This window comes from Labeo rohita, chromosome 16 (assembly GCF_022985175.1).
Source record: "Labeo rohita strain BAU-BD-2019 chromosome 16, IGBB_LRoh.1.0, whole genome shotgun sequence".
Taxonomy (NCBI): domain Eukaryota; kingdom Metazoa; phylum Chordata; class Actinopteri; order Cypriniformes; family Cyprinidae; genus Labeo; species Labeo rohita.
In genome coordinates, this window is record NC_066884.1 from 11,192,153 (window position 1) to 11,208,138 (window position 15,986).

The following is a 15,986-nucleotide window of genomic DNA, read 5'->3' on the forward strand; positions in this document are numbered from 1 at the left end:
CATCAGACATGCAATATGATGATGCACTCAAGATTCATTATATGTGACTACATGTACGAGTGATTATACATGGCTTCTGCTGTGAGTTTGATGGAGACCCGTTTCATTGGGGAGAAACACAGTGTAAATCGAGTGTGCAGAGCAATTTAAAAAGTGCCTTCTCGTGCAGGCTGACACTGCAGTGAGAGGATAAAATATAAAGCGGACCCTGGAGCGCTTGGCAACGCTGCGATAGAAGTGTCAAACACGCTTATGAGAGAGTTTTTACTGCCTCTCTAGCCCCCGCAGTCAATGCAGACAGACACTGAAGGATCCACCAGCTTGTGTTCCTATTGTGCCTCAGTGGGACTCGGCTGTCAATTCATCAGAGATATAAATATACGTTCACAAAAGTGCAACAAGAAGTGGCCTTAGCTCACTCCTCTGTAGGCTCATCAGATGAAAGCGTAGCTGGTTGGAAATACATTAGGTGGCTGAGTGCACAACATACATCTTCCTAATATCACTTCATTACCGTTGCATCAAACTCTTCAACTCCACAGTGATCGAAACTAACTTTTATATTCCTCGCTAACTGAGCATCCTCCAGCTGTTTCAGACAATGGAGAAACAATAACACCCGCACATATGAAGTGTGATTCATATTCAATGCAATATCGTTGCAGTTTTTCATTAATTAGTTAAAGTGGTCATCGGATGCCCATTTTCCACAAGTTGATATGATTCTTTAGGGTCTTAATGAAAAGTCTATAATATACTTTGGTTAAAAATTCTCAATGGTTGTGTAAAACAACACCCTTTTTACCTTACCAAAATCAGCTCTGCAAAAATCATCCTGTTCTGGTCGAGGCTGCTTTAAATGCAAATGAGCTCTGCTCGCCCCGCCCCTCTCTTCTCTCTGTGGAGTGACGAGCCTATTTATTTTAGCTACTTTAGCCGCGTTTAGCCGCTAAACTTGCTAACTAGCACAGTATTAGGAAAGGCGATCGCAAAGATTCATTAAAAAAATAATAAAAATAAAAATACTCACTTCTGCTGTAAGTTAAGCTGGATCATGAACATCATCCACTGCATCTTCAGCAGCTCAGATGTCAGGAGTAAATGACGACCACTACGTTCATTATTACATCCAGCAATACCATACCTCAATCACTCAATTCTTGTCTAACTTACATCCCTGCTCTGGCATCAAAACATGGAGGTTGGACTGTTACAGCTGAGGTAAAACGCTCATGTCAATCAACTATTGTGGGAGCGGCCTCTGTCTGTGTGATGGCACACTGATAGGCTTCTGAGAATGGCTCGATTTGATAAAGGGGATATTATTTTTACAGATTAATTAAAAACCACTGCATGGATTTTTATCATTATAGTTCAGGGAGAGAAAGGCAAGACGAGCGTTTGAGTATTTAAAAAGTATTTAAATTTTTTTTTAATGAAAATAACCGATCATTTTGCTAGATAAGACCCTTCTTCCTCAGCTGGGATCGTTTACAACCACATTTAGGATCATTTGAAGCTGCATTTAAACTGCATTCAAAATCAGGGCACCATATCATTCCATTATATGGAGAAAAATGCTGAAATGTTTTCCTCAAAAAACATAATTTCTTTACAACTGAAGAAAGAAAGACATGAACATCTTGGATGACAAGGGGGTGAGTCCATTATATGTGAATCTTTGTTTTGGAAGTGGACTTCTCCTTTAATGTTAGTTAATTTATCAACAATACATTTGTTACAGTATTTATTAAGCTTTGTTAATGTTAGCTAATAAACATACAGTTTATTGTTAGTTCATGTTAGTGCACAGAACACTGTGATTTTAATAATGCATTAGTAGATGCTGAAATTAACATTATATTAATGAATGCTGTAAAAGTATTGTTCATTCTTAGTTTATGTTAACTAGTTAACTAATGTTAACTAAAGAACCTTACTGTAAAGTGTTACCAATAAGGGTCGATGAGTTCAAAAATGTTGAAAGTGTTCAGAAAATATTGAATCAGTAATGACAAATTAATAATATTTAATATTTTTATATATGATAAAATGTATTATATATTATAAAATAATAAATTATTCTATATATTATAAAATTGTTGATTATACAAAAAAAAAAAAAAAAAAAAAAAACTTTTTTTTCTAGTTGAGCTTTTAAAAATTACCAGATGGAGGTGCCAAAGTCCCAAAATTTCTTTGCTAAACATTACACAGTGATTGTGATTTATTAGGGAATGGACATAAATGCTCCTTTGCCATTAGTACATAAAAGTATGTTCATAATGGTCAAAGAATATTTCTATAAAATGTATAGATTTCTCGCATTTTTTACATAAAATGTCGAATGAATTTTAATTGACCCTTTTCTACACATCACTGATTGACAATAAATGTCTAGTGGTGTAATGTTCACTCCTGACATAATACTATTGTTGTATCTTCACGATTGTAAAATATCTTCCAAATAATGAATTTTGTGTCCTAGAACTTTTAAATGAGCTATAATTTATAATGATATATTTCACAGATAAATTTTGAATAAAATGCATTTTAACAAGATGTAATGGAGCAAGGTTCTATAGCAAAGTACGCTAAATCATGGTCGTCTTTTGCATTTACCACTCAAAATTGTCATTTTTTTTATTTTTATTATTATTATTTTTTTATTGTTGCCTAATTTCATTAATGAGTTGACCACTAAAACAATACAAACAAACAACAGGGAGCATATTGGGAGCAGTTAGTGAATTTGCCCCATAGTTTGTATTCCACAAAGTCCTTTCAGTCGGGCTCAGTTGGTTAACTTCAGGTCACACTCAGCACGGAATGGAAGAAACTGATCTTTATACTCAGTGCAGCTCTGGATAGCTTATAGCACCCAGAGGCAGGGGGAACTAATACAGTGTGACCCTAAAGTCGTGTATACATACACCAGAGGAATTAAAGAAACTACCCAAGAGCGAGAGCGGCTGCGTTGCCAGGGAGATTAGCCCAGCAAGCTTTTATGTGTGCATCAATGTAAGCAGGAAGATGGCAAAATAAATAAATAAAAGCGGCAAAATGGAACATTATTTGGTGTTAAATCTGCAGAAATGAAATGCTAATGCCTGCTCTATCTCTCTGCCTTCCTGTCTCTGTTTTTTTATTCATACCTTCCTCTAAAAGCTGGGCTTGTTTACCATGCTGGGATCATTTAAAAGTATAATTTTTTTGTAATGAAGTCAGGAAGCTTTGATATGACACTGTGAATTGGAATGAAGGAACAGCGAAGAGAAAAGCCACATTCCTGTATTGCATGTAATGTGTACAGGAAAATATATGTCACTTTCTCAAGGCACATGCTAAACCTATTCATCTGTAGTAAAATATGGTGAAAGTGAAGGGAGATAGTGAAATGGGATATTCATGTCAATAAACATGAAGTCTATATGGCAAAGTAACAGACATTCACATTTTGAATAGTTTGTTTTAGGGATCAACTAATATGTGTTTTTTAGGGCCAATGGTGATATCGATTATTACAGATCAAGTAGTCTGATAACTGATATATATATATAGTCTCTCCTGTGCGAAAATTATAAGATAATTATTTTTAATTTTAGTTTTTAACAAGAACTTATTTGTTAGAATTAAATAAACAATAATGCAGTTATTTGGTAATGACAGTACACTGAATCTTTGAAAATAACTATAAATAAACTCAACATCAATCGCAGCTTCTTCTTCTTTTTTTTTTTTTTTTTTCAGAAAAATGCAGTGGTAACCTTAACATTTTATTTTAAGATTTAACATTTGTAGATGGTCTAAAGCAAAAGAGTTGTAAAAATTCAGAAAATCTTTTAGAGCTCATAATTTGTTCAAAAAATGTAACATATTACACATTAATGAATAAAGTGTCATGTTTGTGATTTTTCTTCTTTTTTTTTTTTAATTCATGTAAGCTATAGCTTCAGACCTTTAAATCAAACATACTCATGATTTTACTGACATCAATTACTGCTTTATGTAATCAGAAACACAGTCTAAATGTTATTTGTGTATCGGCCTATTCCGATAATATTGTACATCCCTAGTCAAAATTAAGAATAACAAGGGCTCTGACAAAAAAACTTTCTTTAAATGCTTTTAAATTATTTTATCTGCAAATCGGTTTTGAAAATGACCAATACCGATACCTATAATTGGTCGACCCCTAGTTTGTTTGTACATTAGCTGGACCTGCTTTGGAAAAAATGCAGTGTTTTTAAGTTAGGAATCTGCGCAACTGTTGTCAAATTTTATTGATGATGCTATTAAAACATAATCTTGACAGAAGTTCTCTCTCTTTCAAGATGATTTCAAGAGTTGCACTAAAAATAGCTTCAGTTTTCCAAAATGGCCATGTGTGAACTGACTTTAAGGGACTTTGGACATAATCTCTGAGCTGAAACTGTACTTTCCACCTTCAGAGATTCTCTGAGAAACACATATCACCTGTGGGCTATTGCATGCCAGATTTGCTTTTCTCTAGGGAAAAGAGATGTGTTTTTTCTCTTTTCAGTCAGCACATTATGTGTTTTAATTTCACAGCTGTCGTGTTTTGAATTGAATCAGAGCTGTTAGGATTAAGATGAATGCATTTTGATAATTCATAATCCGGAACTGAGACCGGGCAACAGGGCAGAACGCATCTGTCATGTAGGCTTCACATATTTAACCACTTCCTCTTAGATAGGGTGAAAAATGCTCTCAAACTAAGAGCCCACATACTCTGAACAGACTCTGTACGCAGGCAGTTAGTCCCAAAATATCCACAGCCTCCTCAAGACGTTCCACACCCACATTCTGCTGACTCATTCAGGTAAATTAACATGAATACCGCTTAATCGAGAATGCTATTTTCACTGTTATTCTTTGCTTTAAACACCTCGGCGCAGGTTTTGAAAACTGTAAATTAGATGTTTTTTATTCACCTATGTTCCTGTGTAAATTGACAAAAAAGTTTGTCTGGAGATGTAACAATACCAACAGGAAAAGCAGGTACAAGACATTATTATCACACCAAAAATAGGTGATAGAAAAGAACAAAAAAAACTGCTGATAGTATACATGTCAAAAGCTTTTAAATCAAGTGTGTTAAAGACAACAACAGCATTCGTAAATAGTTTAATTTCCAAATTATGACATATTTTAGATTAAAAAAGCTAGTTAAATAAAGGAAAATTAGGGATACTCATTGTATAGGTACTACATCGAGGACTGGATTATTTTTTAATTTTCTAATGCATCAGTAATCATCAGTGTTGGAATAATTATAGCCAGTATTGGATATATAATTGTTGCCTTTTTTATATAGCTGCTAACAAGCTAATTAATAACATTGTTAGTATCTTTAGCAATTCTCAAAATATCAATTTTTCATACTGTACATTATAATGTTATGCCTACATTTTAAACATTTTAAATGCTTTTTGTTTTTAGTGTTTTATTTTCTTTTTATTTAGACAAAATAGTATTTAATTTTAAAAATGCACAATTTTGGTTTTGGCAAAAATGTCAGGAAAAAATTAGGGCTGCCCTCAACTAAATTTTTTTGGTAGAGTAGTAGTCATTAATTTCAAGCATTATTCGACTATTAATCACACGTTTATTACTAAACCATATAAATCATAATAATGAGCCTTTAACTGCCAACATAGCCTAATAAGCACTCAAGTGCACGCAAAAAAAAGCTTGCCACAGCACATTGGCAGAATCAGATCTAATAATTATGAATGTGTCAGGGAAAAACATCAAGGAGACTGCATTAACGTTTAACAATTTGTTAAACTATTGCTTTCTTTGTTTTCGTCTTAAAAAATTAAGCAACACTGACTCGTCATCTCCAGTGTATGCATGTTTCATACAGATTAATCTAAGAATAATTGTTTTCTATTTGAATTGGTCCATTTAAAAGTAGACATTTCACTCTCTATATATATATCTTTCATATCTGTAAGGCAAGTATAAATGGAGTTTCTCGCTCAAGTTTACAGAGACAGAGATGGCAGAAAGCGCTTTAATTATTTTACAAAAGCACAATGTTTTGTTGTTATTGTGAGTTCACACAAATAAACATAGAGTTTTAACAGACTGAAAGATGTATTACTTTTTATCTGTATAACCAAAAATGACAGTGTTTTAAGATCACACATTTTTCTAGGTTAACATTAGATTGAGTGACCATGTAAAGTTGCTACTACATACGCCTGAAAAAAACATATTTGAAGTCAATAAATGATAGGCGAGCGTTTGGATGTTCTGTCCGATGTATTACCACGTAGACCAGCTGTTAACGATCTGTCCGTCAGGGACTGCGTGACTTTGCCACTTCCTTTGGATTTAATTTTTTTTTTTTTCTGCAACTACGGGACCAATAAAATTTTGGCTGACCAAGCCTTTTATCGCCAACTAACGGTTACAAGACTATTAGGGGGCATTAATGAATTAATTTGATCATGGCAATGTGTCTTTATTTAAGGAAGTAAAAATGTCAAATTATGATTTCATATTTCAGTCAGCTTTTTCCAGCTGTTTTGATCTTCAATTGCCTTCATTCTCCCTGCAGACTGCATACAGCGACGATGAAACATCTCAGCCTTTTGCTTGCCATCTTGGTCATCGCCATTGAAACATTAAACACTGAAGAGGAGCTTAAGGAGACTGGGTTTGGATATCCACCTCCCCGGCATGGACTCGCCCTAATTAAGTGGTATGTGAGAACATGCATTGACAACAACATGATAGCTCTCTGTAACCCTGTGACTGGAGAGTTTGGGTTCCATGAGTTCCATAACAGCGGTTTCCTGCTCCCTCCGCTGAAGGACAAACTTACGTATATGTACTTTACCATAGGAAACCTTCACTACCGGCACTCTAACGACCTTCCCTATGAAGTGAGGAAATACTATGATCCACATAACCAACTGAGCAACATGGACAGAGTCATTGTGAAGCTGAATAGGAACAAGAACAAAATCGAGGAGATCTACATATCAGAGCACTATAATCCTCCCAGAACTTTTCAGTTAGGAGCTTCTCTCATCAGTGACTTAAGACAGCGCCAGAACTCGATGCAGAAGGTTTTCCCAGTAATCTTTCAAAAATTTTTTACATAAGATTCTTCTATTATTAAAAAAGAAAAATCACTATATTGCCACATTTGCTTCCACTATTTCCCCACAGCTGAGATTTTGTTGCACTTTCAGTTTACTAAATATTTCAAGTTTCACTTCTGAGTTTTTCTTCTGTACTAGCCCACTTTATTCTACTTCTTGTTTTCATTCTCTCCATCACATGCCACAAAACAATTTAGTAACTTCCTCCATGAAGCTGAATGTGGACTTTAGACCTGGTTGGATTTACTGTTTACAGCAATATAATTAATGTTTGCCTACCTTTGGCCATATCTATTATGAATATGAGCTTTAAAGCTGAAGCATGTAGTTCTTTTTCTTTGTTAAAACATTTTTTCTGTCCCATCTCAATATGCAACCTGATCTCATTAGTTATCGCAGGTATTTGTATGTAGCAATTTCATTTACACTTCTGTTTCTGTTTACAATTACATTAAAAAAAAATTTCCATCTAGACATTCTTCATATGTGTTTTATTTTGTGGCATGGTCACATACATGATTTGGTACAATTTTACAGACCGAAATATGGTGTAGTGAAGTCACTTTTAAACCAGGCCGTACGTGGCAATATCAAAACTGCTTCAAAGCAACACTGGCTCAGTCAGTGGTTGAATTTGTCCAACCAATAGGGGAGTATTCAGGAAACATTAAAATGTCTTAAAACATTAATAATTCCATTTGCTAATGGCCGTGGTGGAAAAATGACACATTTCACCTTAATTCTAATATAATTCAAATTATTAAAACCACTACTTGAAGAAAGGTTACAGGGTTACAGTCATTAATTCTGCTTTAATTCATGCAAATGCAAGACAGTTTCACTTTTACAAATCTAAAAAAGGAATACCTCTGGCAATAAACAATTATACAGCATTTTTGCATAATATAAACATCAGCATGTGTAAAAGCAACAGACAGTGACAGATAATGAGTAATCCTTATTAATGGATAGATGAAAGTGTTCATTGTGACATTCTATGTAAATGCATCCAGTCTGAGAATAATAAAGACTGTCATAGCACATAAAAAAAAAAAAAAGCTTAAAATTTCTCATAATGAAACCAAAGTGTTTCATTAGTTGTTCAACTAAAAGAAAAACTGTCTTAATCTCACTCACTTTAAGAACTGTACAACACACATTCAATATAGAGGTGCAAGTGGACAGTGGATATCAATCATGAGACAAAATGAGAACATGTCAAGAGGAAAAAAAACAGCTAAATCCAGCCTAAGCTGGTGGGCCAGTTGGCTGGTTTTAGCTGGTCATAGCTGGTCAGTAGGCTGGTTTTAGAGGGGTTTTGGCCTTTTCACCAACTGGTCAGGTTGCGAGACCAGTTGGTTTGACCAGCCTACCCCAATGAAAAATAAATACACTACAGTGTTTTTAAAATGCATTCATTTCATGCTAAGCACACTACAAATACATTTACATATGCACTTAATAAAAATAACCTGCAATAGTACTTTTTGTACTTAAAACTTAATATTAAGAAATGTAGTGCTCCAAATAAAATTTAATTACAATTTTTATATTTACTCTTTTATATTTAAGCCTTGAGTGATGTCAGTAAATATGTTAATAGACTTAAACTGTACTTAGTATAAAATAAATGCATTTTAAATTACTTTTTTACTAGGGTAGCCAGGCTGGGAGACCAGCTAAATCCAGCTACTTCCAGTTTAAACCAGCTAAGGCCAGCCAACCAGCTTAGGCTGGTTTTATCAGTTTTTTCAGCAGTGTTGGATATTTAGGTGAAATGTTTGCTCTCAAAACAGCAACGAAGCAGCACTGCCACTATAAACCAGGACTGTTTGTGACATACAGACAGAGAATGCAGTACATATTGCTAAATGTCTTCAGTGATAGCTCATCACTGTCTAATGTGTTGAAGCGTCTGTAATTTAAAATACATTACCATAAGACAACAAACTCCCAGTCTTCTTCTTTATCATACGAAATCTAATATTAGCTGTCATAAACACATCACAGCCCATATCGTTGACAAAAGTTTTATAACTTTTACTAGCACTAAAGACAAGCAAATGACATGCTTCATTGCCTTGCGTTTATTTAAGTATTTCATCGTGTTATGATTAGATGTACCACTGTATGAATGGCGTTATTTGCATATATATTACAATTGAAGAAGATCATATTGAATAGGCCTATGTGTGCCTAAAATGTGGGCCTGGTTTATATTTTAAGCACTAAAGTACATAAAATATGTCCATAAAACACTTAAACATGATCGCTCTACTCTGGATATCCACCTTTTTCTTTAAAGCGGAAGTAAGACTCTGGGTGAGACTTCTGGTTCATTTTCCGGTAAAACTGTTTGCACTACAAACATAATTTGTGCTAGTAACTAAGATAATACATTAAAATAATATGGTAAGCAGTTTTGTAAAGCTAAAAATAGCTGAACGCAGATGAGACTGGATGTCAGACCCATAAAATTTACAAATGGCTGCACCGACTCTTACAGGAAGAAAATAGAATAGGATAGATCACGGTCTGTTCTGGGAATTATATTCAGCTTTCTGCGGTAACGCCAGAGATTGTCTTACTATTGAGAGATAAGATGGTCTGTATTACTTACTATTGGAGAAAGCGTAATGGCCAAATTGGAGTACGTATGCCTTAAAGGGGTCATCGGTTCCTGGAGGGCCACAGCTCTGCACAGTTCAGCTCCAACCCTAATCAAACACACCTGATCCAGCTAATCAAGGTCTTCAGGATTGCTAGAAACTTGAGCAGGTGTGATCTGGAGCTGGTTGGAGCTAAACTCTGCAGAGCTGCGGCCCTCCAGGAATTGAGTTTGAGACCACTGCTTTAGAGTCTTAATGAACAGTGTATATATACTTTGGTTAAAAATTCTCAATGGTTGTGTAAAACAACACCCTTTTTACCTTGCCAAAATCAGCTCTGCAAAAATCATCCTGTTCTGGTCGAGGCTGCTTTAAATGTTAATGAGCTCTGCTCACCCCGCCCCTCTCTTCTCTCTGTGGAGAGACGAGCCTGTTTACTTTAGCCACATTTAGCTGCGTTTAGCCACGAAACTTGCTAACTAGCACGTTATTAGGGGAGGTGATTGGAAAGTTTCATAAAAAAAAAACCTTATACTGACTTCTGCTGTAGGTGAAGCTGAATCATGAATGATTTGCGGGAACATACAAACATTTATGTAGATCGGGAGGTGCATTCCCTTCACAGACAAACTTAATCCACTGCATCTTCAGCGGCTCAGATGTCGGGAGTAAATGACGACCACTACGTTCATTATTACATCCAGCAACACAACACCTCAATCGCTCAATCAGAGATATTCTTGTCTGACTCACATCCCTGCTCCGGCATCGAAACAATGGAGTTTTGACTGTTACAGCTGATCTGAGGTAAGACGCTCATGTCAATCAACTATCGTGGGACCAGCCTCTGAGAATGGCTCGATTTGAAAAAGGGGATATTATTTTACAGATTAATTAAAAACCACTGCATGGATTTTTATCATTATAGGGTAGATTTGTACATACACTGCCAACATACATTAATGTTCAAACAACATGAAAAAGTGAACTTTGCATCCAATGACCCCTTTAATAACCAACCACATTACAACCTTGACGTCAATGAATCCATCACTGAGTCGACACCCAATTGACCATTTACGGATACCATAGGAGTAAATGAGAAATGCCGTAAGCTGAATCCCACCTGTCGCAAAAAGTATAAATCTGCTTTTTCTCTGTGTAAATTCTAAAAATATTTAAATCCAAAAGTATTGTTTAATGTAAAACGTTGATCGATTCATTAAATTATGAGCTGTTTCTTCTAAAAAGCTCTTTATTCAGCAAAGTAAAGCCTTTCCTCCATTGACATCCATTTAAAAAATGGCCTCTGGGCTCCTTTCTGTCACCATTGTCTTTTTTGGCTAAAGGTTACAGGCTTCCCTGAAGAAAAAAACGGGGCCTAGGCTGGTTGGCTGGTCTTAGCTGGTTTAAGCTGGAGGTAGCTGGTTTAAGCTGGTCTCCCAGCCTGGCCAGGCTGGTCAGGCTGGTTTTAGCTGGTGGTCTCCCAGCCTGACCAGCTAAGACCAGCCTGACCAGGCTGGGAAGTGGCCAAAACCCCTCTAAAACCAGCCTGCTGACCAGCTATGACCAGCCAAAACCAGTCTGATTGACCAGCTAAAACCAGCCAACCAGCCTAGGCTGGTTTTATCTGTTTAGGGTTGCCTTCTAGAGGCTTTGTCAAGTCCGTCCTGCAAGTTCAAATTCCTGCTATGCTCAAGTGACTGGATATTTTATTTTGTTGTTTTTATTTATTTATTTTGTACATAAACCAATCATGTATATCTGTATGCAGTATGTCATACCAATCACTTTATTCACTTTAAAGCCATTTTTGTTTTTTATTTACAGATGTAAATTGAAAATCCTTGTTATTTTCATAACCTTTTATTGTTCCAAATAACAGTGCAACTTATTCCAGATCTTCTGAATCCATGTGATAGTTTTGTATGATAAATTCAAAGTAGAAAACTTCACTTTTGATTAACAAATCATTTTAATCAGTGCACCTTCTTTAAAAGCTCCTGTCACGTATGTATGAATGGGAATTTAATGAGATGCAAAGATCATAGACTTAGATCTAACATTTCACTTTCTCTGTCCAGGGCAAACAGATGACAATTTCAGGCTTTTTCCGCCACCTCTTTCATTTTTTCCATTTTTCTGTGCAGCTATAGGAGGGAAGATGGGAGCGCTTTGACAGAATTCTAAAGCAGCAGAAAGAACAGATGTCTTGGGATGATTAATGTGCCTCTCCTCCTTTCCTCTGAAGAGCAGTGCGTCTGTGCCTCTTGCACCCTCCTCTCCAGAGTTACTGTGCAGAGTCTCTCCCTCCCGTCCCCCCGGAGTCAGGGCCACCCTCCAGCTCTGCGTGTCGCAGCCCATCTCACTCTTAACCGAAGGATGATGGGACCGTGAGCCGCAAAGTGCCGGTCAATGAGGAGACACGATAATGTGCCATCTGAAAATCCAGCGCTCGTGAAACGTCGAGGGCAGCATAGCTCAGAGGAGACAGGGTTTTAGGTGGAGGGCCTCTGAGAGATGAAGTGATTCTGTGAAGATAATGAGCAATATTGAATATTGCAGTTCTATTTTCTCATAGCGGGCTGTGTTTTGACGGAGCGTGGACGCCTTTGTAGTGGTCTTGAGATAGATACACTTGGTGATCAATGGGCTTTGGTCGGCAAAGGAGGAGTTTGGAGGGCAGGTTTGTATGCTCAGGGGATTACACCTAAATCCCATAGATAGAGAAGGGCAGAAAGATGAACAGAAGCCAAGTGTGACTGTTTCTAGTGGTGAGGGTTGTAACAGCTGAAAATACTTGCATAGAGCAATCCTGCCCCCTTCCGGAACATGTTGGATGTGCAGTTTTCCCTCACAAGTAGACTAAACAAAGGCTGCATACTTAAAAACAGTATCTGAAAACGATGTCGGACCTGACAGAATAGGCGAAACAGTAGGTGAAAAGTACCCAGATGACCAAAATTCAAAAGTGTACATCCAGTGGACACTTTACTATGGTGTGAGTCCATAGGAAAGGATTTGTCTGTGGAGAGACAATTCTGGAAGGTCACACAACAATGACAACTTAAATTTTTCACAGTGTAAACTTTATACAGGAAACTGTATAGATGCCTGATAAATCGACACATATGCAGCGGACATAGCAAAAATGCACTTAAGAAAAATGTCTGTCCTTATGAATTGTATTTTTCAGTACATAGAAACTGAAGTTAGAGAGGAGCCATTGGCCAGAAACACTTCGGATGCGTTCAAAATTGCATACTATTTCTCTTAAATCATTAATTACTTTCTGTTAAAAAAGTATGTTGTATGTTGCATAAATGTAATGTGGACATACTATACAATAGTAATGATTTTAAATGCAGAGGTGTTTCTGGCCAGTGTCTCTTTTTTCACTTCGGTTTGTTTCCATGTACTGAAAAATACAATTCATAAGGACAGACATTTTTCTTTATTGCCTTTTTTGCTGCATATGTGTGGATTATTGTGCAATATAACCACCACAGAGGAGAGGAAGAGGAAAGAAATTTGATCATACTCAGGTGAGGGACCCTCATCATAAAATCTAACGGGCATCTATACAGTTTCTTGTATAAAAACCCAGTTTACTTTGTGACGCAATAATATATCTAAAATATTATTTGGAAAATATTTAGTTTCTACACTCTAAAAAAATCTGGGTTAAAATCAACCCAGTGCTGGGTAAAATACATGGACAAACCCAGTTATTGGGTTGTTTTGACTTCTGGGTAGTGTTATTTAACTCAACTATTGTTTAAAAGTTGCTAGTTTATATGGCTGGCTTAAAATGAATACAAAATAGTTTGCAAATTAAAAATCAGACACATTACTAGAGGCATTAGCAATATTCAAAAGATGAATGTTTATTAATAAGTAATTTAAAAATATATATTATTGAATTATTATTTATTCATCTTATTAATAAATGTTAATTTATTGGACATATTAGTAAATGTTCATTTTCAACCTATTTTGGGTTTATTTTAAGTAATACAGTAACTGTTAATCAAAAGTTGATTAAAATAAAACTACCCAGAAAGCTGGGTTAAACATTTAACTCAACCGCTGGGTCAAAACAATCCAAGCGCTGTAAAAAACAATTTGTTGAGTCAACTTAAAATAATTTGTAACCTGGCTGCCTTAAAATTTTAAATTCAGTCAACTCAAAAAAAGTTTATTCAACTTGAAATGTTCAATTATACTAAGCGACACCTTAGAATAATTTAAAATTTTAAGGCAGCTGGGTTACTTACCCATCTGTTAAGTTTAGCAAACACAAATATCTAAGTTGTTACTTAGTACAACTTAATATTTCAAGTTGAATAAACTTATTTTGGTTGACTGAACTTAAAATTTTAAGGCAGCAGGGTAACAAATTATTTTAAGCTGACTCAACAAATTGTGTTTTTTATTTTTTACAGTGTGGGTTTGTCTGTATGTCACTCTTATTTGTATATTTATTTATTTATTTACACTGTTTTTCTCTAAACTTTTTCTTGGATGCCCTAGCATTCTCTTGCATCCTTTGCTGTCCCTGACCCCTGTTTGAAAACCTTGCCCTAGACAACTGCTTATTAAATTGTAACCATTTGACTATAGTAGAGAGCTGGTATTAAATATTAATGCTTAAATTTTGTATTATATAGAAATGCAATAGCAAATGCACTTAAACATGACTGCAGACATCTCCAGATATTAAAAGTTAAGGCTCTCCCAGCCCAGTGCTCATAATCCTCCATTTATTCTACAGTATCTCCCAAAACACTTGGTTTTCATCAACAGATCTCATGACAGGTCAACAAAATTGAACAGAAGGACCTGAAACTTACTGAAACTTAGATCATGAATCACACTTATAGAAAATATGAATCTATTCAGGTAGGAATTACAGTGAAGAAACTCTACAAGTGTGTGTGTGTGTGTGTGTGTGTGTGTGTGTGTGTGTGTGGTCTCCGCACCAAAGATTTCAGTGTCACGTCAGGAGCAGACTCACACGTCTCAATAGCCAAAAGTCCCCACTCATACCATCATAAACAGCTTCTTCTCCTCCTCTCTGTGGCAGAAATGGGCCTGAGGCAACGAGCCCAGAAAGCTGATGATGAAGCGGGCTGCCAGACTTGAGTGTCCCCCGCCAAAGCGTTTCAGGAGGCAGTAGTAATTGATCGGCCATGAGAAGAGCACGAGTGAAGAGATGATGTCTGAGAGACTGCCAGCCTTAGTGTCTAATGGGCCTCATCTCTTCTCACACGTGCAGGCTCATTTTTCTTCGCTACTTCACTATCTATCTAAACCACATTGAAGGAGGAATCGATATTTATATCCTTCTTTTCTTTAAAATCAAGACTGGAGAGTGGACACAAAATTGACTATGAATTATTATTATTATTTTAAATATTGGTAAATTAATAATGTAATAAATGTATAATATTTTTTTATTTAAAATGATTAATTATTGCTATAAATCATGTTCACACTATGACAGAACAACAAAATAGCAGTGTTATTTTAGTGTCATTGAGATACTTTAGTTTTTATTAATATTTTGAAGCAGTTTTTAATTTTCTTTTTTAGTTTTAGAAATTTTGTTGTGTTTTTTTTTTATAATTTTTAGTATATTTTTATATACGTCTATTTTTAGAATGGTTATTAATTTTAGGGGGTTTTTTGTTGTTTGTTTTTTTAGTTTTTGTCATTTTAGTATGTGAAGTTAAACTAAACGAAAATGTTGCATTTGCAACAAGATAAACACTACCAGTCAAAAGTTTTTAATAAGTAAGACTTTTAATGTTTTTTAAAGAAGTTGTTTTGATCCAAAGTACAGCAAAAACTGTTCAGCAAAAAATTTGTAAAATGCAGTATATATATATATATATATATATATATATATATATGTGTGTGTGTGTGTGTGTGTGTGTGTGTGTGTGTGTGTAATTTATTCTTGTAATTTCAAAGCTGCATTTTTGCACCATTATTAATTAATTAATTATAGAAATTATAGGAAATTGTCAGTTTCTATAATTTCTTTCCTAAAATAAAATAAAATACTGACAAGCTTTTGAATGATATATGTGTGTGTGTGTGTGTGTGTGTGTGTGTGTATGTAATTTCAGTTTGTTTATTTTAACTATAATAACCCTGATAGAGAGTGATAATATTTTGGCTGATTTTACTACCACTCTATTCTAAAAAAAAAAATTTGTTATAATTATTTCTC

At 35.3% G+C, this 15,986-nt stretch overlaps 1 protein-coding gene across 1 annotated transcript; it reads left to right on the plus strand.

Annotated features, from left to right (window-relative positions):
* Nucleotides 1-4,730: 4,730 nt before the first annotated feature.
* si:ch211-198c19.1 (uncharacterized protein LOC100151013 homolog) lies at nucleotides 4,731-7,561 on the plus strand. The gene is made up of 2 exons (XM_051131932.1): nucleotides 4,731-4,843; nucleotides 6,590-7,561. The coding sequence occupies exon 2, from the start codon at nucleotides 6,606-6,608 to the stop codon at nucleotides 7,137-7,139; it is 534 nt and encodes a 177-aa protein (XP_050987889.1). The 5' UTR covers nucleotides 4,731-4,843; nucleotides 6,590-6,605; the 3' UTR covers nucleotides 7,140-7,561.
* The last annotated feature ends 8,425 nt before the right edge of the window (nucleotides 7,562-15,986 follow it).

Coding starts and splice junctions, on each gene's coding strand:
- si:ch211-198c19.1 (XM_051131932.1), top strand. CDS start 6,606: ATGAAACATCTCAGCCTTTTGCTTGCCATCTTGGTCATCGCCATTGAA.